The sequence below is a fragment of the Saimiri boliviensis genome, chromosome 2, assembly GCF_048565385.1.
Source record: "Saimiri boliviensis isolate mSaiBol1 chromosome 2, mSaiBol1.pri, whole genome shotgun sequence".
Lineage (NCBI taxonomy): Eukaryota > Metazoa > Chordata > Mammalia > Primates > Cebidae > Saimiri > Saimiri boliviensis.
In genome coordinates, this window is record NC_133450.1 from 146,880,031 (window position 1) to 146,905,256 (window position 25,226).

General features: G+C 37.1%; 1 protein-coding gene across 5 annotated transcripts in view; it reads right to left on the reverse strand.

Annotated features, from left to right (window-relative positions):
- PCSK5 (proprotein convertase subtilisin/kexin type 5) overlaps positions 1-25,226 on the reverse strand; it is a 467,438-nt gene that overhangs the window by 306,421 nt on the left and 135,791 nt on the right. For all 5 annotated transcript variants that reach the window (XM_074394654.1, XM_074394653.1, XM_074394655.1 and 2 more), the window contains one exon: positions 23,813-23,889. In XM_074394654.1, the coding sequence (XP_074250755.1) occupies positions 23,813-23,889 (77 nt within the window). The remainder of the gene's footprint in view (positions 1-23,812; positions 23,890-25,226) is intronic.

The window sequence follows — 25,226 nt, forward strand, 5'->3', positions numbered from 1 at the left end:
TTCACAAATGTGAATCTGGAGCAGATTCTAAATCTTCCTTGAAATTGGGGCAGTCAATGTGATGCCTGTTTTTTTGTTTTGTTTATTGGACATCTCTCGATTAAGTATTACATATGATATCAGAAAATAAAAATATAACACTTTCTCTTTAAGTATTGAACTGTCAGAAATGCTGTTTTCATTTTTCTAGAAAATACCAAAGTACCACTTAAGAAATAGTTAACAATATTAATTCTCTTCTCCTTCCCTCTTTCCTTTCTCAAGTTCAGATATTTCACACACTATGTCTTACCAGCTTCTGGAGTATGGGCATACAAAGCTTAATAATGCAGGGGTGTTGTGCTCACAGTCTTGGCGGGGACTATTCTGAATAAAGGATTAACAAAATCTTTTTTCCTCATCTTTGAAAAAATTACTTCGATTTAACTTCCTAGCTCTGGTCTTCCTGATATCTGATAAATGTGAGATGTCAGCCACTAAGCAATGTTGCTTACAGTAAAAATGCACCCCGGTTGGTGAATTACCATGAACTGGAAGATCTGTGACCAGGACTATAAATAAGTGATGGGGAGTCTTAGCATTGGGCTTCTGAGATTAGACCCCTAGAAATGGAGTGTGGCCTTCTTTGCATGGCCCTGTAAGTTATATTCATAGGCTACTGCAAGAAATATGTTTCTTGTGAGCATGGGGCTTTTAAGGAAAAGTGACTGTCATACCCCCCATCCTCCATATGGCTCATTCTTCACAACTGTAGTGTCACTTGGGAGGCAGTAAGAAAAGGGAGGAGCAGAAAATTGTTCTGGGACTGATGATCACTCTTGGTGAAGATATGCGCCAGATACTACCCTATTAGCACATTATGTTTCCAAACGAGTTCTATGAATTTGACTAAATAATAGAACCTAAGACAACTGACAGGGGCATTACAAGACTTACGCAAATAATCACCAAATATTGTGGTACATGTTAATCGAGGTTTATGTTCAAGGTGCTATAAGAATTTCTGCTTCAGTTGTTCTGGTCTGGGATTGGTGCTTGTGAAAATGCTTAGTATGCAATTGAAACAACTTCCTCCTCCTTACACCTGAACTGCTTTTCCTATAATTTCAAATCATAATTAAAAGAAAATTTTATAATTAGAACTCAGTAAAGCATGAAATATGAAGTATACGCTGAGTGTATATGCTAAGAGACTACATAAGATCTATAAAGATAACAAAAGAAATAATGATGTGTATCAAATTATAATTTTGAGTTTTGTGGCCTATTTCTTTCCATGTATTTATTTTTGAAATGTACACTGAAATCAATCTCATGTAAATATTTCTGAAGTAGCAAAGCAAGAGACCAGCCTAGCAGAATGTACCCTAAACAATGTTTCAACTTTACCTGTACTCCTGCATATACGTAAAATCCAATTTTATGAATATTATTATATAGCCCTACTTAACTATTTTTAACGAGACTACTCCCATCTTCTGACTCATAATTAATCTACTTCTCTGAAGTATTCATTCAGCAAATATCTACCAAGTACCAGCTACCTGATAAGAATGTGATTATTCACTAAGGATTCAACAGTGAGAAAAAAAGACATGATATGACATAGTTTTAATAAATTCTGTTGGCCAGAAAATCCTGAATCATAGACAATAATTTACAAGTCTATATTTAACAATAAATGTATTTAATAGATCTGCTTTTATTAAAATATACTATTCAATACTTGTAAAACAGGCCAAAATTCTGGTTTTCCTCAAAATCTGTTAATGATTGATTGATAAGGAAAGATGATATTATAAATGTCTGACTTCACTCTGCTCAGGACTGTTTTCTGATCATGAGAAAATGGTGAAAACACTTCTGAAAAGAGGAGCCTTCCTTTGCAGGGAGTAAGGGTTGACAATAGGTGACTATTACATAATCCTGTTTGACTGAAATACAGGTAAACAATGGCCATGAAATTCTGATCCAAGGGCTCCTTGGTGTTATTAAGTTTCTTCTGCAACACACTTCAGGGTGTGAGAAGGTGGGTGGAGCTTTGTCCCAGGCTCACACTGCACTCTGCACAGGGGGTGCTGAAGTACAGATGAGCAGCCCTAATGCCGTCTATTCACTGAACTCCCTGCTACCATTTCAAATTAGCTACACCAAGTAACCACCCACTCTTCTGTTTACTGACAGCTATTCCTGGTTCTTTTTGCAGAGTTCATCAGGACCATTTCCACATACACTGGGAGGCTATCCACATTATGGAAGTACTAACCCAAGAGTTAAAGAATGCTTCCCTTCAAAACATAATTTATTATAATCCCTAATGATCAATTCAATATTTTAGCATATACATCATATTTCATTTAGAAATAACTTATGGGATGGGTTTTTATTATGATGGTATTTGCATGAGCTTATGAACAGGAATTGCCAAATATTTTCTGCAATGGGCCAAGTAGTAAATATTTTAGGCTTTATGGGGACACATGCAGTCTCTGACATGTCTCTTTTTTTCTTTTTTTTTTTTTTTAACCCTTTCAAAACATAAAAACTGCTCTCCGGTAGAGGGTCACTGGGTAGATTTGGACCCCAATCTGCAGTGTGCCTATCTCTACTTTCTAGTCTTAAGAATAAATATGATCATGGCCATTTATGTCATCTTCAAAACCAAAAAACACATGCTTCTACCTTTTCTGCCTCCACTCGATATGATTTTATATTGATACAGAATGATGCTGTATGTAAATCAATAAACTCAATAAATATATGATTCATATCTACTGAAATAATTTCCATTTGAAAGAATACTTAATATAATTTACAATTTAGACATCAAATCAATTAAGGTTGTAAGGATCACTTATCTTTTATTTGGTAGGCAGTTTCACTTAGGTTCTCAAATTTAATTTTATTTGATCTCTCTAATACTCTTGCACTACATGTATTTTTAGCCCCACCTTATAGGTAAGAAAATGGAAATTCTTGCAGGTTAAGTGACTCTGCTAAAGTAATACAGCCATCTTACTTTGAAAGAACTTAAACCCACATTTTCTGAAACCAAGTCCTAGGGCTTAACAGTAAATGCAAAATATATGTAAAGAAGAAAACACACACATCATCAGGTATACACATACTTAGTGCCAGAACAAAGTAATGATGATTTGAGATCTTTCCTGAGACAACTGCTCAGAAGCTATCTGTATCAGTGTTCATAGGTTCCTTCCAACAGGATATCATAATTATCAGGTTTCCTGAGTGAGAAAGCAAAAAAAAAAAAAAAAAAAAATTCATGCAAGAATGATAGTGTCGCTAATGAAATTAGTGCCAGTTCTACCACCCTCTCCTTTTCAGTGCCATGACTTCTTATCTGTGTAGACATAAAATGCAAACAAACAAAAAAGTCAAAGAAAATCAATTTCCTAATGAACTTTCAAAAGACACAGGGTTTTATACAATGAATGAAAATAGCATTTGAGAACAGCTTCAATCACGCTAATAGCCAAGTTGAAAGAGAATTCAGAAGTGTGAGACCAGTAAAAATGGAAGAGAGAAAAATCAACAAGGATGGCAACGTGACAGTGGCTTTAAATGAGAATGATTTGTCAATAAAATGATTCCAAATGGCCCTTGGAAAAACCGATAAAGATTTTTATAAACTGAGTCTGTTTATGACCCTACTAAAATTCAACTTTCATAATATTACAGAAAAACTACAACTTTAAACATGATTCATTTTTGTTTGATGTAAGAATGACTCTAGTTGCATACTCTATTAGGTAATAAACTACATGAATTTTCATACTTCAACTTTTATTATTACAAATAAAGCACCATTTGGGACGTTTATAACAAGACTCTGGCCTCAATTTAAGTAGATTCATTTTTAATGTTTTCTCCCTCCAACGCCCAGTTATCACATTAACAATCCCTCCTGCACTGCCTCTCTAAATCAGGCAAGTTGTAGATTAAATAAGAGAATAAGGAAATAGCTCCCCTCTCTTGAGAGGGCAGAAATGGTGATAGCGATCCAGTCACTGCCAAATGCAGAATTGGTTTGCTACCTTGACCTTTAATGTATATTCTATGCAAGTCTCTTTCCATATCCTAAGTGACTCTTTCTCAAGTCACTAGAAGTCACAAGCTGTTTACGCCAAAACAGTTATCAAAGTGATAGTCCCCCATGAATACAATGTGATAACAGAACATGCCAGGCCCAGAATTTCATGCTCAGCATCAGTAGGATTTCCCTTGAAGTATCTATGCAGTTTCCAAGTCTATTGATAAGGATGTCATTTCCTTGGTTGACGTACTACCTGCTTTCGCTAGGTGTGAGATCACACTTAGAGACACAGGGGCAGTCCACCACTTGAAGCCATTACGTCTGCTTTTCTTCATTAATGTCAGACACTGGGACGTACAGAAACTCCTTTTGATCCCCAAAAGAAGAGGTATGTTCACCAACTGTACTGGGTGAAACTTAAGAAACTAGAGTCATATTCCATCTCACTCTAGTATCTAAACATCATAAAATATAAAAGAAAAAATTATGCGTTAATGCTACTAAAGTTAGCATTTGAGCATTTATGTTGATTCATCTGTCCAGAGTCATAAAAGAAGATTAAAAACCCAACTGTATTGATGTTTAACCATTGTATGTTAAAGCACTTATTTATAGTATTTTTCATGCTCTTTCCTATGGATTAGTTTGGGAAAATGTAGCAGTTATAAATAAAAATTGCAGAAATGGAAAACCTTTATAGCAAAGTAACTAATAATCTCTCAGAAGTGAGTATTTTGCTGACTCCCATCTCTGAACCACCCCTGCCACACCCTTTATCAACAGATTACCTTTCCCTTCAGTTACAGATCACTGAGATCACCAAACTGTCTCCTTCCAACAGCTAAATCACTTCAGTGCCCACCATAGGTAGGAACAGCAGGTGAAGAACCATCACAGGCCAGTTATTAATAAATCACAATGAGTTAAATAACTTTGTGAAGGGTGGAAAAGAGATTTAAATTGATTAGTCAGGAAAGACATTGTTGGACTTCGTTTTGTCTGATAATCATCTGTCAATAGCTCCGACACTCATAAAACTGTGTGCTTTTCAAAGGGAGAAAAGTGAAATGACTTGGCAAAACTTTTCTTTTCCTCTCCCTCTGCCACTTTAAAATGGAAGAATTCTGAATCCTTGCTGTTAACCAAATGGCATTTACAGCTCTCAGTTGGCATGAGGTAGCTGAGAATCTAAAAGGAGGAATGCTTATTCCATTTCCATTTCCATGGAAACTGATCACCAACTGGTGAAAACAAGGTAGATCAAATTTTTGAATAAGAATGCTGAAATAATCACTGTTTTAAAACTTTTCTCTTGCATCAGGATGAAGAGCATAGTCTAATCTCTGAAAACACACGGAGATGTCTGAATGGATAAATAACTCACTGCTGCCTTGTTATTGCAACTCTTCATGATTATGATAATTACTGTATCCTAGTGAGGTTTTCTGATCATTCATTGAAGGACAAATTACTATGAATCCAATAAATAAATTATATATGAAAACAGGAAAACTACAAACCCAAGAACTCCATTCAAAATATATTATCATGTTCCTCTTCTACATCCTCCTAGCAAATGTATGAGGAAAGAAATATGATTTTCTTTTCCTTTTTTTGAGATGGAGTCTTGCTCTGTCACCCAGGCTGGAGTGCAGTGGTGTGATCTCGGCTCACTGTAACCTTTGCCTCCCAGGTTCAAGCAATTTTCCTGTCTCCGCCTCTCAAGTAGCTGGGACTAAATTGCACACCACCATGCCCAGCTAATTTTTGTTTTTTAGTAGAGATGTGGTTTCACCATATTGGTCAGTTTGGTCTAGAACTCCTGACCTCAGGTAATCCACCCGCCTCGGCCTCCCAAAGTGCTGGGATTATAGGCGTGAGCCACTGTGCCAGCCACATGGTGATTTTCAGAGAGGAAATAGACTGATCTGTTTTTGGGAAAAGATTTGGAAGAGTATTCAGTTTTTGAAACTCTACCGTGAAAATCAAACTTTATTTAAGTAGACTATTTAAATGACCAATTATTGCAAAGCAAAAATAATATTTTGCCGGGTGCGGTGGCTCACGCCCGTTAATCCCAGCACTTTGGGAGGCCGAGGTGGGTGGATCACGAGGTCAAGAGATCGAGACCATCCTGGTCAACATGGCGAAACCCCGTCTCTACTAAAAATACAAAAAGTTAGCTGGGTATGGTGGCACGTGCCTGTAATCCCAGCTACTCAGGAGGCTGAGACAGGAGAATTGCCTGAACCCAGGAGGTGGAGGTTGCTCTGAGCCGAGATTGCGCCATTGCACTCCAGCCTGGGTAACAAGAGTGAAACTCTGTCTAAAAAAAAAAAAAAAAAAAAAAAAAAAAAAAAAAAAAAAAATCTTTTTAGCTCTTAAAACCATTCAGCCTTTCCAAGAGAATTTGAATCTTTGAATCGCCCCCTCCACCAAAAAAAAAAAAAAAAGAGAAAAAAAAAAAATCCAGGTATCACCCGTTTGCACACTTAAAAGACAAATATCCTAATAATTTCCCACAAAGGCGTAATAGGGTGAAAACATGTCAATAATTCACTTAACTTGGAGCTCTCTTACTAGGCTATTACTAGGCTTTCCTGATAACCAAAACCTCTAAATTAGCTCTAATACCACGAGTTATTACAAAGGGTCACATTGCGTATGGTATTCCAAACATTCAGAATGCATCATGTCTAATGCTCACAGAAAACTGCTGGTAGCTATTTTTTTCCCCACTGTTTTACACACAGAAGACAATTAAGTCTCCCAGCAGTAATAAGAGTTAAAGTTATTTCTTCAGCGCTTGAGCTTCTTTCCCCATATCAGACTTTCATGATAGTTCTGCACAGACAAACTTCTGTGTTTTTAGCTTATAACCACAATTCACAAATATCACCACATTTACTTCCCATCTCATTATTTCTAATCTCCTTATATTAGTAAAAGATAAACCAGTGTGGAAATGTCTGACTTCAAATACTACCATGAATACATACAAACTTATTTATGATTCTTATTTCTGATATTTAAAATCTCAAGTTGTTAAAATTATAGTCAAATTCTAAATTTGAAGTTGTTCCTTAAGTTGGTCTAATTATATCTGTTTCCTCATTTTTGCTTATGCTATTTAAGAGGCTTAACCTTAATTTTTAAGATCAACATTTATATTTATTAACATTTATATGGTTAACAAGAACATAATAACAATAAAAAAGTTGATAAATTTTTTCAAACCACCCTTTTATTTAAAAAAAAAATTATCCCTAATTATATTAAGCTAGGATTTTATGTGTGTGATGAGACACAGAGAGAGAAAAAGAGAGAGGTGGAAAGATTGACTGACTTTGGCTAGAATTCAAATATCTCAAGAAATGATTTCAAAAGTTTTATCAATCAGGCTGGGCACAGTGGCTCACACCTGTAATTCCAGCGCTTTGGGAGACTGAGATGGGTGGATCGCTTGAGCCTAGGAGTTCACAACCAGCCTGGGCAATGTGGTGAAACTTTGTCTCTACCAAAAATAAAAAAATTAGCCAGTCTTATAACTCGGGCTCAAACGAAATACATAAACAAAATAAAATAAAAAGTTAATGAATCAATATACATGTGTAACTCCTGTTTTCATTTTTTCATCCTAAAGTTTCTTAGTGAACACGTTTTTTGTTGTTGTTGTTGTTGTTGTTGTTGTTTTTATTGCATTTTAGGTTTTGGGGTACATGTGAAGAACATGCAAGATTGTTGCATAGGTACACACGTGGCAGTGTGATTTGCTGCCTTCCTCCCCTTCACCTATTTCTAGCATTTCTCCCCATGCTATCGCTCCCCACCTCTCCACCCCTCCATTCCTCCCCCATTTCCCCCCAACAGACCCTAGTGTGTAGTGCTCCCCTCCCTGTGTCCATGTGTTCTCATTGGTGAACACGTTTTTATAAAGGTTGTACCACTGGTTTACCACCTTTAAGCAAGGCCAGCACATGACATCTGAAAGAAAAACAAAAACCTCCAAATCAAAGGTTAATTCGTAATTTCCTTTCAGATGCCAAAGAATAAGAATTAGTCAGTGTTAATGAACACCGGCCCCAGGTAACCTGCAACATTTTCTTTCTGTGAAAATTGTAGTATTTTTTTCAGAGTCTAAATGGAAGCCTGTCCTTTAGTATCTGTAAATACCTTGAAAGTACATTTCTTTACCCTCTTTTATCTTTTCCTGGTCTACCAATCCTTTTGCAACAGAAAATCTTGGGAGATTGATTGGGTTTAAAACCTCAAACCCTTCATCTCACTAACACTACCATCCAATCCACAGTGATAACAGTGAAGCTGTTATCACTGTCCCCTTTGAGAGAAGGTACTTCATGGGAAGGAATTACAGGCTCCTGCGATGCATGTTCATCAAAAACATCTTAAGGAACATCACTGTGTGATGGTGCTAATACTTTACATAAGTTTGTACAAGTAAGTTGGACATTTGGTGGGGCTGGAGTGCTTCTTAATTCTAGCTAAGGGAAAACACAACATTCAGTCTACAGTAAAGCTTTTTTCCCTTTGCTGAAACTTTTAGTTTTTTTATTTTTTTGAGAAAGAGTCTTATTCCGTCACCCAGGCTGGCATGCAGTGGCATGATCTTGGTTCACTGCAACCTCCGCCTCCTGGGTTCAAGTGATTCTCCCACCTCAGCCTCCCTAGTAGCTGGTATTACGGGTGTGTGCCACCATGTCTGGCTAATTTTCGTATTTTTATTAGAAATGGAGTTTTGTTCACCATGTTGGCCAGGACGGTCTCAAACTCCTGACTTCAACTGATCTGCCCACCACAGTCTCCCAAAGTGTTGGGATTACAGGCATAAACTACTGTGCCCGGCCTGAAACTTTTAGTTAAAGCCATTTAAGAGAAAGAGAAAAAAAGGACAAAAACGGCAGTTAGGACAGTTTTACACAAAAATTTGGGATACGAGAATAAGAATAAATTAAAGTTCATTTAAAACTTATTTGTGCCACTGGTTTTAGGTTCTTCACCCATAAAACTGGAATATTCTGCATTTCATGGCCTTTCTTCTTTTCACTTATTTGCTTAAGAAGCAAAAAGGGTGCAATGATCTTGCCACAGAGCAGGTATGTGCTTCCAACTAGGTTAAATTAGAATCAATCGTAATGCACAAGGTAACACCCTATATATAAGAATCTCCACGCACCGTAGAATAACAACATGACCACTTATTGAGTATCCACTATTCATCAGTCTCCAGTACAAATGAGGTATGCTATTTTCAGACAACTGTAAAAAACATTAGTTGAAACCACAGCATATTGCAGAAAGGGTTATGGGGTGAGGCTAAACAGATGATGAACATATTATAAATTCTTTACATACACTTAGAGAGTTTGGACACGGTCATAAGGGGTTTGAAGACAGAGGCAAAACACACTCAGATTTGTGTTTTTGATAAAGATGAAACTCCAGGGAAAATAAGAAATGACTGGTGTAACTTGAAGATGCCTTTTGTTCCAAAGCTTGCAAAGAGCTCACTAATGCCAGGGCGCAATGGTTGTTCCCTTCCATCAGTCATTTTCCAAGAATCAGGTGAAATGCTATTGCCTCCAGAAGTCTTCTCTGAATTTAACCTATGGTAATAACTCCTCTAAATTGTATTCCTATGATTTACAGCCCTGGTTTACAATTACGTATTTTATTTTACATAAAAAGAACTTTTTACTTCAAATATAATTCCAAGAAGAATTCCACATGTAAATAAGGTTTTAAAATAGATTTTGGTTTGTTTGAGGAAGAGGGAGTTACACCCATCTACACAATCTCCTGAGCTACAGTTGGACAGCCTGTGAGATCCACAGCAGACTTCAGGGTTCCCTTAAACACTTTTGGAATACCAATGGTCTCCGAATCGCATCAAGCCTAATGGTTTAACTGCACTGCATTAGTTAAGTGATGGATCAATACTAAATTTCTACATGCTATAAGTATATCACTAGTAGATTTTTAATGAATAACCCAAACGCTGCTATGCTTCTACTAGGTATTCAGAAATCCTTTCTAAATGAAATGATATGTCATAAAATAAATACTAAATTCTCATAAGTTAACTAGGATTGCATCCATGAATTAAACATTGTCTATAGATTATAACCACTATGTTCAGAAAAAGCATCTGCACTCCTGTTCCAAATTAGAGTGTATTACGTGATACAAGAAGCACGGGTTTGGAGGCCAGATTCACTTTCATAAGCTATGTGAGCCTGCCTTTAATTTTAATTTCTTTCTGTGCAAAGAGCGGGCACTGGTAATGACATTTAATCTCTGGTTCTCTGCTGTAACTGACTGAGTAAAGCAGAAAAGTAGTTTGTTAAAGGGATCTTGGGAAGCTCAGAATTGTTGGGAGCATTCACTGATTAACAAGGGTGGAAGCTATGGATCAAGAAAAACACACAGCTGATCTATGAGGAAAGACCCGTTGAGAGAGAGAGAAAGAGACAGAGACAGTGAACACATGCAAGGGAATAAGACCTTATTTGGATTATGCTATTAATAACAGGTGCAACTGATTTTTACAATCTAGATCACATGGCCTGTGCCCTCAAGTGTGTGAAGTGAGAAGTATTTGATATTTTCAGCTGCCATAGAGCAGTCTTTGTCCTCAACCAGGATAAGACAGAAGATTCCTGATACATAAAACAGAATTCAGAAACTGGGGTACCAAGACAAAATCTACCCTACCTATCTGACATGAATGTTTACAAGTGATGTGGGCACATATGTAAAAGTACTTTGTGAACTGTCAAGTTTTAGATACATTATTATTCTTAACTGATGGCTCCACCTTGTTTGACAAGGTGAGATCCCAGACAGCTTGGAGGGGCTAACACCATTCGCGAAAACCTGGGATTTGTTCTTTTTTCTCATTCTGTCACGAAAAACACATAATGACCCTACTGAACTCTTTTTAGACTTTTTACTGAGTTTATACCCCAAGGCAAAAGCAGCCAAGACTTCTTTGGAAGACAAAATTATTCTTCGCTTACCCACCCAAATCATATAGCAGGCTTCTCAAAGCTTTAGAACGGCTCACAGGAAGACCCACTAAGCAGTTCATGTATATTAAGTTTTAAAAATGATTGTAACAACATAACACTAACTTTTCAGGTACAAACATGTAGTGTTTGCCCATGGATCAGCACGGGCATGCTTTCAGAGGTTATTGCTCAGTACATTCTCTTAGCGCATAACAGAATAATTAAATTTTATTAAACGAGTTACCTAGAATTTACTTGGGCCTCCCATCTTCATACATAATGTTTCCCTTCAAATACATGTCTTGGAAATCTATGAGTATGTACTATTCATATGTATGTCAGAAATCTATAAATGTTTTGTTAGTATGACATCTCCCTAACCAAAGACAAGGGGAAAAAAATGAAAAAAATGACATCACAGCTATAAAGAAGTTCTGGGTTTTTTTTTTTTTTTGTCTCAACCAGGATGAACTAAACATGTGTTAGTATACCCTATAATTGAAGTAAGTTTTACAGTGGGGATTCTGACAGAAAATTACGAAAACATATAAAATAACAGAAGTACGATTTGCATTTGCTTACCTAAATATCTTCTCATATTTGCATTTGGGCTATAAAGATTTCAACAAATATGAACACACCTACAAATATAAGAGTGAAATTGGTATTGATTGTTCCTGCACTCCATGTTGTCGGATGTGGTTCTACTAAAACAGTGCCACAAGTATTTCTCCCTGCAGAGGGTTGAGTAATTTGATATAAAAATCAGCCTATGGAGGAATTAAACCCCAGCTGCTGTGGCATCTCCATATTGGAAACAAAGTCACAATGACAGGGCTCCTACCGTCCCAGGAATGGTGTCATTCAATGCATGGGTGATAAAGTGAATGCCTGGTTGTCAGTGGACCTGCATCTAAGACTGTTACTAACTCTGGGGATTCCCTTTCCCTCTTTACGAATTAAATTTCAGCAAAGCCAAGTATCCTAATTCTTCAATCTCTTCGATTCAAATTGCATTTTCCCTTTGATGCTCCACTGTCCCAACCTATCTCATTACTTCTTATGTGACACAGGAGATGGGTGGATAAGAGAAGAAAAAAAATCAAGTGTTTTTGTTTCAAGTGTAACAGCGTCCATTTGCCACTCCTTTGGAAAACACTAAAGGGATCTGTCATTCTTTAAGAAAAAGAAAATGAATTTTATGAAAGAGTATGACATTCAATAAAATTAACAACACAGGCCACAATTAAGATGGCTGACCAATGCGAATTCAAATCAGATGACCTAGCATAAACTAAAATGAACTGGTCCCGAGACGGAGGTAACTGCTAGAGACAAATGTGTGCCTCTTTCTCTGCAGAATAACATACTAGAGCCCATGGGAAGATCAGGGTATCAGGATAGTGGAAAAAGGAAGGGATATGTGACAACCTGATACTTGGGGGTGCTGAAGGGTTGGAGAGAAAATGAGACTCTATACACGGTAATTGGGACAGGCATGGGAGGGGGTGTGATCCTCTGAGAATGAACCTCTGAAGGAGGGAATACCAACCAAGAGCAAAAAGGTCATACACGATTTTTAGCAGTCAGCTCATCTCAGCTCAGGATGTCACCACAAGGTATTTTATCTGCAATTTATGCAAATTCAAATGTATCTACTAGCATATGTAAATTATATGCAGCTGGTACGTGGATATCTAAAAATAGGAAGTGGTAAATGCTTAACAAAGGTCACTCTTTTCTAAAATTCACGGGCAGCTTTCGATAAAAACGGAGAAGGAAGGGATTCAGGAGAATCGGTAGGGATTCTGCAGGTACTCTACTGCTCTTCTCAATTCCTTGGAGCTATTTTAGGTGTCCTATAGGCAAGAGAATTCGCCACAATTCCCCAAGTAGGACACATCCTCAATATCCCCTCCCCTTCTTAGGTAAGGGAAAGTTTCTGATTTTCACAGGCTCTTCTTTGGCTCAGTCTTTTCCTCCTACAGAGAATCTTCCTTTCACAGCCCACATTTCCGGAGGGACTCACAAAGGTTGTCACTGAAGTGCAAAAACATTGGAAAAGTATCTTTTACTTTATGTGATTCCAACCTCAAAGACTCCATACTTCCAAATAGAGAAATGTGACAGCTAAGCTCCTGCCCTCTGGGAATTAGATTAAAAACTTATCTTTACTTACTGTCACCTGTAGTAATAATAACAACATCTGTACCTGTGGTACTTTTATATAGTTTCCGAAAACCTTTGTTTATATTATCACCAGTTGGAACTCATTCAAGTTTAATCAAAAAACAAACTTGTCAATATATGAGTAGAATTGTTTGGGAACAAAGAGGCCCCAACTCCAGCTTCTCCATGGCATTCTCCACACAGACCAAACAAGGAGCTTTCCCTTTCCTTTGTTTGGCTTTTTTTTTTTGAGGTGGAGTCTCACTCTGTCATCCAGGCTGGAGTGTAGTGGTCCGATCTTGGCTCGCTGCAACCTCCACCTCCTGGGTTTAAGCAATTCTTCTGCCTCAGCCTCCCAAGTAGCAGGGATTACAAGCACGTGCCACCACATCCGGCTAATTTTTTGTATTTTTAGTAGAGATGGAGGTTTCACCATCTTGGCCAGATGGGTCTTGAACTCCTGACCTCATGATCCACCTGCCTGGGCCTCCCAAAGTGTTTGGATTACAGGCGTGAGCCACCACACCTGGCCTAGCTTTTCTCCCTCACTAGAAAGCTCTCCCAGTCCTGTGTCTGCTTTTGAGTCTCTGCAAGTGATGGTGGCTGACTCCTTGCTATTCCAAGATCTGCATAGTGTCTTGTTTCAGTTGGGTGGCCTCCATTTACTTTCACAAAATGAATACCACTGTGGAGTCAAATTTATATAATAATTTACTGTAAAAAATAATCTTTGTTACTTGTTCAAAGTTACACGTACATATGGTGTTAGCAAACTGTGAAGACCGATCCCTTCCCTCTGGAGAAACAGGGCCCTGAGCACCAGCACTTGGTACAGCCAAGTTATTAAGTGTTTACTGAACACAATGCTATACACTTCTGGTGATTCCGGTTATCTGCTGATAATAAACTTACTGAAACTTGTGCTCTGCACAAGAATTGATTTCTCATCTACTCATCTACTTGACTACCGATTAATTTAGCTACGCAGGTAATCAGACAGTGTGAGAACAAATAAGCTGAAATTCTGATTTTGCCATTCAGTGACGTTACACACGCTATTTAACCTCTGTCGACTTTCTCTCTGCATGCGGGTTGTTGTGAGACGTAAATACGCAGATGTACTAATTTTATTAGCAGTTGTTTTACCTTGCACTCGAATATAGGCAAATAGCAACCCCAGAGATTTGTAGGGTTTGGGGTTAATTTAAACAGGAACATGGACATACTGATGTGGTGAGGAAGATTCTGAGAAGAATGCTTCTCCAAGGTCACAGACATAGTCAATATAAAAGCTGGGGCTGGTACCTAGATCTCCTCTAAAAGCAGAATATTTTTTACTATACCACCCTGCCTTCTTTGGTGAACTATTTTATGAGAATGACACATGTTGTAATCTAAAGAACATATTTTCTTCCTTTCCACATTTATTTAAATAGCCTACAGGCCCTGTGTTATTTACCTTTTATTAAGGATTATAGTTAAAATGCATACCTATCATTGGTATTACACACACACACATACTCACACAAACACTTAAATACACTGGAACAGGAAGCTCGCATTGTAATTAACTGAATTGCTAGAATATAAAAATTATAGCCTTTCTTTTAGCTTACAAAAAGAAAATTCTAACTTTAGTTCTTTAACTCCAAAGCTGTATGATATGAATAGCAGGGTAACCAATACCTAAACAATATTTTGGTAATGTTAAAATGAATAATCTACAAGCTTGAGGTTTTATTATTTTTTCAGCGTTCTCTTCTGGTAGCTAGCTGTACAGAGTGAAAAAAAAGTAAGATAAAGGCTTTTGTTCCTTCTTGTTCAGTAACTAACTTGAGTGTTCACTGGCTGATCAGATTTGAAAGTTCTTGCATGTCTTCTCCAATGTTTCGTAATGAAATAAACAATGTGCTGCTACTGCTAACCTCTCAAGGGCTTCAGGCTTTACATCTTACGTATTTCTACATACAAGGAAACAATGAAATGTCAGGATGCAAAAGAAGGTTAGAAGGGAAGATTAAAAGAGAAAGATAATTAAATACACCTGTCTGGAAAACCTGTTCAAATGCTTAATCCATGATTTAAAAAAGATACTTAGCTCTTTCCTTTACTGCAATTTCCATCTGCTTTAGAGGCCCCAGGAATTTGTGAGTCTGTTTTTTAAGTAAGAAATTTAAATTCAAGCAACAATCAATTATTCATGTCAATAATACACTGAGTTAGCATAAATTATACTCATACCTCGTTTGAACTTATAACATCAATAAGACCCTTTATCAAAACTGAAGTCCCCAAATCCAGAGAAGAACATGCTAAAATTGGCAAAGAGTAAAACAAGTTCTGAAGGCTGCAACATCACAATTATGAGCCTGGGAATAATGAATGCATTGTTTTACAAAGATGAATATTTACATTTCAGGTAACAGGTATATAGGAATTCAAGGTTAGATAATCATTTTCTATATTTATTTGGCATTCATTAAAGAATAACAGGTATTTAGACAATTGTCATGAATTTAGTTCATTCTCAAATAAAAACATTTTTCTTTTTATTCTACCCAAGACACCAGGCTAAGGAACAAACACACTCTTGTCAGTCAAGAGCTTGTGAGGAAACACTGGGCTCTTTTACAATGGGTAACATGAGAAGAATTTATTCAAGGGACTTGAATTTATTGACTTGAATTTAGTCAAGGGACTTCCCAAACCCAATGGGAAGTGAGAGGGCATGGGAGACCATTAATGCAGTCCCTCAAAATCAGCCTTCCGGGATACAGAGCAGAAATGGAAGGTCAGAAAAAGATATCTAGCACAAAGGCCCACTATACATAATACCATTTAATAGGTCAGCAACTTCAGTTCGGACACATTTTGCTCATTCATCCAGATAAACCAATCAAGGTCAGTGCTCTTGTAATTATTCTAAGAAAGAACAAATGGACATTTTATATTCCAAACTAAACTGAAGATCAACTTAGTATCTGTTCTTGCCTTTCTATTTTCTACTCTGGCAAATGTGATCCTATTTACAATAAGAAAAGTTTTATAAAAGAAGTAATACGTTCACAGGTGCTGTGAAACTGATTGGAGGGATAACCAGCTCATCCCATGGCGGGTGAGAGAATGCATCACTAGGAAAGGGACATGCATAGGAGGTGGAGGGGGAATTTTCAAAGTGTAGATGGTGGAAGGGTGAACAGTTAGAGCACATTAGAGGAATGACACAAATTCTGTAGGGCTGATGGAAGAGGAAGAGGAAGAAAAAGAGGAAGAGGAGGGGTATAGAGTAGAACAGACTCAGTAATAAGGAAGGGAATGGGTCCTGAAGAGTCTTTTATTTTTAACTTATGTCAAGACATTAAAGGATTTTAGTGTTCTTATTTTGGTTCAGAAATATCACTAGGGCAGCAGGATGGGGGAAGACCAGAAACAAGGAAACAATTTAACAGACTCTTATGAGGATATAGGTAAGAGAAGGGGAATAAACATAGTGGCTAGCGTGGGTGGCTGGGGGTTTGTGTTTAAGGCTTTTCAGAGCTATTACAGAGGAGGAATTAAACGGTGTGAATTGTCAGGATTTGATGAATAACAGTTGTTGAGATGAAGGGGAAGGGTTGGCTGGCTTCTAGTGTGAAAGAAGCCTTTTCCTATTAAACTGCAATTTCTGTGGGAGGCCACTTCCTAGAACCTACCCGATGATCAAAGATGTTACTTACTTCAGGGTATTGTATCATAAACTTGTACATATAGAAATAAATTTTCTAAAATATTTGTGGTAGGTTCTTTGATGAATATAAAATCTATGGCTATTACTATGATCTGAATGTTTGTGTCCTTCCAAAATTCACATGTTAAACTCTAATCCCCAATGTGTTGGTGTTAAGAGGTGGGGCTTTGGGGGGTGGCGACTAGGTCGTGAAGGTGGAGCCCTCGTGAATGAAGTTAGTGCCCTTTTAAAGAGGCCTAAGGAGCTTGTTTGCTCCTTCTAACCTGTGGGGAAGCAGCAAGAAGGCACCATCTAATGAGGAACAAGCCCTCAGCAGACAGCAAAAGGGCTGGGGCCTTGATCCCAGGTTCTAGAGCATCAAATTTCTATTACTTAGAAGTTACCCAGTCTAAGGTATTTTGTTATAGCCGCCTGAATTAAGACATCTGTATATAAAAAGTGCCAGATTTTTTTTTTTCCACAACTGTATGTTTGGTATACATTAAGCCTCCAGTAACGTACACTTGCAGTCCATGTTATGTAAATTCATTAATCATTGATCAAGTATCTACTATGTAGTATATTGTAGATGCTGTTTGGCAAAAGTATTAGAGGAAAAAATGGAAAATATTTGAAAATCAAATCAGCCTCTGCTACTGACCCTCATTTTCTTTGGTAGGTTTTATCTGACCTACTAGGCTATAGGATTACTTTATCTTAACATATTTGGCCAAATCCTTGGTATGAAGAAAAAATGTACTTGTTAAGGCCACAGACCTACAGTGTTGTTTTTTTTTTTTTGTACTATTATAATAAGTAACACATTTCCCCTATAAGTGGAAAATGCTGACTGTATCTGTTGGCTTTGCTTTGGAACACTATCTCCTCCCAGCAGTTCTTGTCTACAGAAATGGGAAACAGAAGGATATACTTTGGTTTATGCAACATGGCAACATTCATAAAACCAGAAATGATGTGTGAAAAGAAACTAAAGAATCAGAAGAAATTTACTTTCATTCACCCTGGTTAAATCTTCCTTGAATCAGAGATAAGAAACTAAATGAAAATCCGTTCCTTTTAGAAAATAAGTCTTTAACCCAGAGCTTGGTTTATTTTGAAATGGAATTAGATTCTGGACCCACATATACTCATTCAAAATATAATGCTGTGGTTTCAACTCCTACTAAACGTTGCTATGACTTTTAAGCAGAGAGAACTTCTAAGAGGAAGTAACCTAGGGAAGGGCTGATCTAACTCAGACATCAATAATTCATTTTATTGGAAATAGGAGTAGTAGTATGAAATGCCAGCAGACTGTTTCATTTGTAGGGAGGCATTTTCTATTTTAAGCCTAGAACAATGCTGTCAGCTTTATTTGGCAAGCTAATATAAATGGAGGCAAAGCTGAATCGAAGGATGGGTTTTAATGGTCTCCTCTAATCATGCTATTTCTTTAGCATCAGTAATTTAAGTCTGACATACCACCATTTGGGAACTTGCAAAAGTGAAGAGAAAAGGATTTTTATAACTTTTGTACTTCAGAGGTGATTTCCTTCACTCCTAAGCCTTGGCACTAGAAATATAATCATGCAAGTCTAAGACAGATGATTTGCATAAAGTCTTGAAGGTAGATCCTCTATTAGTACTAAAAACCCTTCAGGCATTAGAATTTCTTACTAAATTTTCTCCCCACCCAGCCCAGTAATAATCTATATTATTTCATCAATTGCCCAGACATTTAGCACAGAGTCACTTGCCAAGCAGGGTCTCAGTGAATACTTGTTGAATGAATAAATAAATGCAGGCAAGTATGATATAATTCCAAATATGTTCTGAAGCGTACTCATCTGATTGTACAATGAGGAGGCATTTGAAAAGGACATGCCTCAACTTCCTTTTTCTGATAATGATTACAAATTCGTCATCTTCACTATTTTATATCAAATTCAAGGACTCATGTTCCATCAAAGGAGATGGGAAATGGAATTAAAGAAAAGCAGACTTATGTAGACTGAAATGAGTCACAGCTCCCAGCCCCAAGGAAGCAAATAAGCCTATCTCAACTTCTTACCCTGGAAATAAACCGTAAGTCTTAATTTAAATTTGAAGTGTTCATAGGCACACATATTTTGAGATAACTGTAATTTTTAACTGGTCATTTATTAAGAATTAGATATATGAATTAGAACATATAATTACAACAATAACAGCTGTAATTATGTAGCATCTATTTTATAGTAGGCTTGGTATTTTATACATTTTATTGCTAATCTTTAGAAGCATTTATTTTATTTTATTATTACTATTTTTTGAGACAGGGTCTTGCTCTGTTAGCCAGGCTGGAATACAGTGGCACAATCTTGGCTCACTGCAGCCTTGACCTCCCAAGGCCAAGTGATCCTTCCCTCTCAGCCTCCCAAGTATCGGAGACTACAGGTATGTGCCACCACACCTGGCTAATTATTATTATTTTTTTGTAAAAATAGGTCTCCCTATGTTGCCCAGGCTGGTCTCAATCTCCTAGACTCAACGGATCCTCCTGCCTTGTCCTCCCAAAGTACTGGGATACAGGTGTGAGCCACTGTGCCCAGCCTCAAGGGAAGTATTATTATGCCCATTCCAGAGACATTTTAGAAAGTACTGAAAGCTCAGAGTCGTTAGCCTGAAAGACCATAAAGCTAATCAAGAAGAGCCAAGGCCAAAAGTCAACGCCTCTACACTACAAAGCTACTCATTTCCTGACTCTAGGTGACAGCTATCCAGAAAAATTATCTATCTGTGGATCTACACTTAAATATAGATCCACTGGTTATATCCATTATTATGATCTAATGGGAAAAGAGAGCATTTTAATCCCAAATGCCTGACGACATGCTCTTGGTCAGCTGAGAAGAAAAATCAGGCAGAACTACTGAGGAGAGCTAAAGGTACATCTATACCCCAACGGTACCACTGACTTTCACAAAAGAGAGGTAGGGAGTGCTGGTGATATACCTATGAAAAGTCCATATTTCACTGTCAGGATAGCAAACCTAAGGACATATTGGGAACAATAATTAATCCCCCACTGAACTCAGTGAACCACGGCCAGTGCTTAGGATGGGTCAAAGCAGGACAGATAAGCATGACTGTCATGATTCTTCTTAAACAAGGGTCTTAAGAAATGGCCAAGTTTAAAAAAGATGGTCTATAAAAAGCCATCAAAGCCAATATTCAATGAATTGTCCTTACATACAGACATTATAATCCAGACTATGACATATATTCAGTTTATTTAATGTATTAAAATCATGCAGGAAACACTGTCAAATACAATATGGTATTTAACTTTCTTTTGGTTATATTCATATAAATTCATTATTAGTATGTGTTACAAAATTGTGTAAGATTCCTATGATTCTGATATGCCTCAATGTATGTCATCAGTAATAATTATAATTGTTATGTTGAATTATTGTGTGCCACAGAGGTAACAAATTTCCTTGTCAATTGTATCTTTGACTGTGGCTTCCCTAAAATGTTTTTGTCATCTATAGACAATTGTTGTGTTTGGTCCTCCTTAGAAGATGGCTTTAATAATGAGTTATACAACTTTAATGGGTGCTCTTGAATGCAAGTTTCTAATAACTTTGGAGACATGACATTAGAAAAAAGGAAAAAAACTTTCAGGACCCTCATGGAGAGCTCAAATGTTTATGAATATCTCGCAGAACAGGCGTTAACTAAATGGACTGAACAGAAAATTGAAGTAAATTTTTTTCAATTTTTTGTTGCTTAAAGTGTTGCTGATCCTTTTTGTTTTTCAGACACAAAAATACTTTTTTTGAGCTATTTCCAGCTTTTAATAATTGAGAAAAGTATATCCCTCTGAACAAAATTTAGAGCATATTTGTTTCTCTCTACCCAATTTCTCCAGAATTTAAAAACTATGTGTAAGTGTTCTTAGCTTATGGCAATAATATAGTTATTTGCATAAGTCCAATAAGTATGTTTACTTTTGAATAGGACACAGTTGGAGAAACTGGTTATTTTACCAAAGCTTTGACTGGAATGGCATGCTTTCCTTTAAGAAATCAAACTTGACTTACAAAGCCAATAATAGCACCTTAGAAAAACTTGCCTCAGACCTTGCCTTACACAGTCCCTCTATACAGGGTTCCTGATCTGTAGTAAGTAAAGACTGTCCCTTTCTGACAGCCCCAGGAGCCTTAAGTTACCTTGGGAACTCAAGAGGAGAGAAATTTACCCAACTCATAGGTATTTGAGGGTACAAACCCATGACTGGGCTTGGCTTTAAAAAAGCCGTATCTGAGATTCCTTATGGAACAGAGTTTCATCAAAGCCAATTTAAAAAGCCTATGTAAAAAATAATTATTCTTGCTGTACTTTATGCAAATAATCAGGCCAAGTATAATAAAATTAAAGTTTATTTTGTAAACAAATCAGTCTTATTATTTTTAATAAAAATAAGGACTGGAAAGAGAAAAACTATGTTCCAAAAGCTATAGTATACCTGTTATTAGTTGTTTTTGAATTTTTATTTTTCTTCAATTTAAACTAAATTCTAATTTTGGTGGACTCCAAGTCTCCAAACTAACGCTTTCACATCTTTACTTTTAAAACTGAGAATTGTAATTCTTCTAAATAAAACTCATTATTTACCTTAAGCACTGTCTGCTTAAATGCTGTACTAAAACTAGAGATGAGAATACTAACGTGTTGTCATGAAAGCCTTGAAACCCCAGCCTGGCCTGCTTGAGTACGGTCAGACAGCTCAAAGCGGTTCCACTCCTCTCACCTTGGGTCAACACCTACCCCACTATGCCCCCATCAGCAGGAGAAAGCCAGAGTGATCGATGGCCTTTTCCCATCTTCATAGGCCACACTTCAAGAATAAAGTGCTATGAAACTCAAAGGGAGGAATTGCAACAGCCTTTGCAAAAATTATAACTGAGAAAATTATTACAGTAAAGGAGATCAGACTCAACCAACTTCTCCATCTTGCTTCTAACCTTTAAGCTATCCTTGTTCATTCCCGGATGCAGGCCAAACTAAATTTGGGAAGAAATTCAGTTCATGGTTTAACTCTGAAACAAAACTGGTATTAATTAGCCTTCTCCTTAAAAGCCTCCCTTCTTGGCTGGAGACCAGTCTGTCTTTGCAGGACTAACAATTAGCTACAGGATTACAAATTACAGTTTAGGGGTCATGCAACCTTTGTCTCCAAGAAACTGAAACTCCCCACAGTTTCAGGGATAACATCACTATTGTACAACCTAAGATCAGTGCTTAAGGAATTTTGCAGAACTTTCACTGGATGGATCAGCTGACACCACCCAGACTGGTAATCTGGCTCAACCAGTTCTGCCATCCCACCCAAAAATAGAAGACGGCAAGAAAACCTCACTTCAACCCCTTATGATTCCAACTCCAACCTTACCAATCAGCACTTCCCACTTCCCAAGCCCCCATCCACCAAATTATCTTTAAAAACTTTGATTGCCAAATGCCTGGGGAGGCTGATTTGAGTAATAATAAAACTCGGGTCTCCCACACAGCCAGCTCTGCGTGAATTACACTTTATTCATTGTAATTCCCCTGTCTTGATAAATTGGCTTTATCTAGCCAGTGGGCAAGGTGAACTCACTGGATGGTTACAGTAGGTCTGAAAGAAAACTATACAGTTTAATGTAGGTCTCTCCTTTTGCTTGGAAGTTATAGAAAATTCTACCTATATCAATTTGTGTATTAATGCTTTCACCACTGAATCTGATTTCCAAGATTTACTTGGTGGTTCATGTCAACAAACAGCATGTTTCTACAGTTATTTTGTTAAGCTTTCTTTGTAGGCCTTAAAGAAAAACCACATAGGTACAGTAACAATTTTCTAGGTCATATGGTTTTATCTAAAGTTACTGACTGACTTAATCAAATAATCCTAGTTGAGAAATGTTTCCCTAAAGAAAAAAGCAGATCAGAAATAACAAATGAGCTAAACAGTTCTATTTGCAACTTCTGTGCATGTAATGTACATAAAATATGTAAATAAAAATTCAAATGCAAGTACCTACATTATAGCATTATCCCGAGGAGCTTCATAGTAAAAGGGAAAAAATTAATATGATTTAGAGATTAGAAATATCTACTAATATTGTAAGGCATCTGGGTCATTATATAAGCAAGAAAAGCCATTCTCTCTTACTTGCCTGAGAAATATTAAAATATTCTATGTTATCAAATGGAAGTGAATGTTGATTTGCATTCACTAAAAATCACGTACTAACCGGAAAGTGTAATTGTGGTTAGCTGGGTTTCTGTGCCTCTTACCTGGGGCGGGGTGGGGAATAAGAAAGGTAATGCCTTCTGCAATTGGCAATAATCTCCTAGGTATTTCAGGTATACCAGTGGAAAACACAACAACTACAGAGTAGAGAAGGGCAAAAGAGAAGTAAAAGAAAGACAGGCCTGGGTAGGAACCTCAAACGCAGTATTCAATCGTGTTGAATTTAACAGAACAAAGTAATTCTTTTGGGAGGTACTTTGCTTCCCTTCACCACCCCATCCCTAAACAAATGGGCACAGGGCAATTATCATGTGAAGGGTCATCTCTTAGTTCCAGTCTCAAGATTTGGTAATGCTGAGCCACTTCCCAGGGCTCAATCTGTAACTATTCTGTCTATGCAGACCACCCTTTTTCTCTTACTCAGAGGATTCAGTTCAAAGGCATTTGTTTATCTTGGAGCAATTAAGAATCATATATTATCAAGGATTTTGAAGAAAATACTTCCCTCAGCATGAGCAGAAAACAAAGCTCCTTGCCAGCCACATGCCAGCCACCCCTCACTGGGGCCTTACTTGTTCTCGTTGCTTGCATCGTAACGAGGCATTGGGTCCAAGTCATTTCCATTCACGTCACAACTTGCCAGAGCATCCTATAGCCACAGAGGAGAAAGCAAGAGGAAGGAAATGGTCATTCATTAATTAGCCATTGACCCACAGGCTCATGCATTTTTAAATACATTTCTGCAGGAAAGTAATTAGGTTAACTAATACGCTCACGGTTCGGTGGTGTCAGGATGCCTTAGGGAGGGAGTGCTTGTTCAGTAATAATTACTGCTGTATTTTTCCCTCTTAAGGTGAAGAAGAAGTCCACACAGACCATAGAACTGCCTGGTTCATTCTTGCCAGCACTTTTCCCCTCACAGCTAGAAAGATCCAGTTCATGAAATGTGTATCTTTCAAAGACAATCCTCTACTACCTTATCTCTGAGGTACTCCTTGACTATCTAGGCACAAAGTGATTTATTCTCCATAGACTCTCTCCCCACTCTTAATTGATTCCTTGAGTTTGCAACTTCCTTATTATAATATAGATTTCAGAAGACAAAAATCATTCACCTATCACTGGCAAGCCAATTAAAAATCAATATTAGATCTTCATTATGTCAGGTATCTTAGGACCTCTATTAGAAAACACTCGTCTGGTTTCAGATATTGTAGATACAATAAATATTATATATATATATATAATATTTATATATATTTATATATGATATATTTATATATATACACATATATATATATCATATATATATATATATATATATATATATATATATCATATATATATTATAAAGGCCTCCACGATTTAAACATTCTACTAACACCCATTGGCTTTTGGACTAACCAAAATGAGGAGTTTTCCTGTACTAAGATTTCAAAATGAGGAAATACTATCTCCAAATCCAAAGTTGGATTTGCTTGTTTGCTTTTAAAAATGATTGTGAAAAATATCCAAATTACTAAAAAAAAATTACTAGACTGTTACCATTGATCAAATTTATATCACTGTAGCTAGCCTAATTTAACATGCTTTGAATTTTCTTTGATTGATTGATTGAAACAGGGTCTTCCTCCGTCACCCAGGCTGCAGTGCAGTGGTGTGGTTGTGGCCTGGCTCACTGCATCTCATCTCCCAAGGCTTAAGCAATCTTCCTGCCTCAGCTCCTGAGTAGGTGGAACTACAGGCAGGTGCCACCATGCCCAGCTAATTTTTTTACTTTCTTTTAAAAAAATTAATTATTTTGGCATTTTAATAATTCAGTTAGAGGTATTTTTCATAATTTGATAGAAATCCTGAGGGGCATTCATTTTAGTGCAGTGGAACATTTTTATAGCAATTCTGGTTATCTGAGTACTTAATAAATGCTTACTTCAAGCATGGGCATGATTTCTGCCCTAAGTCTTTTTCAGTTAAATTTCCTAGGAA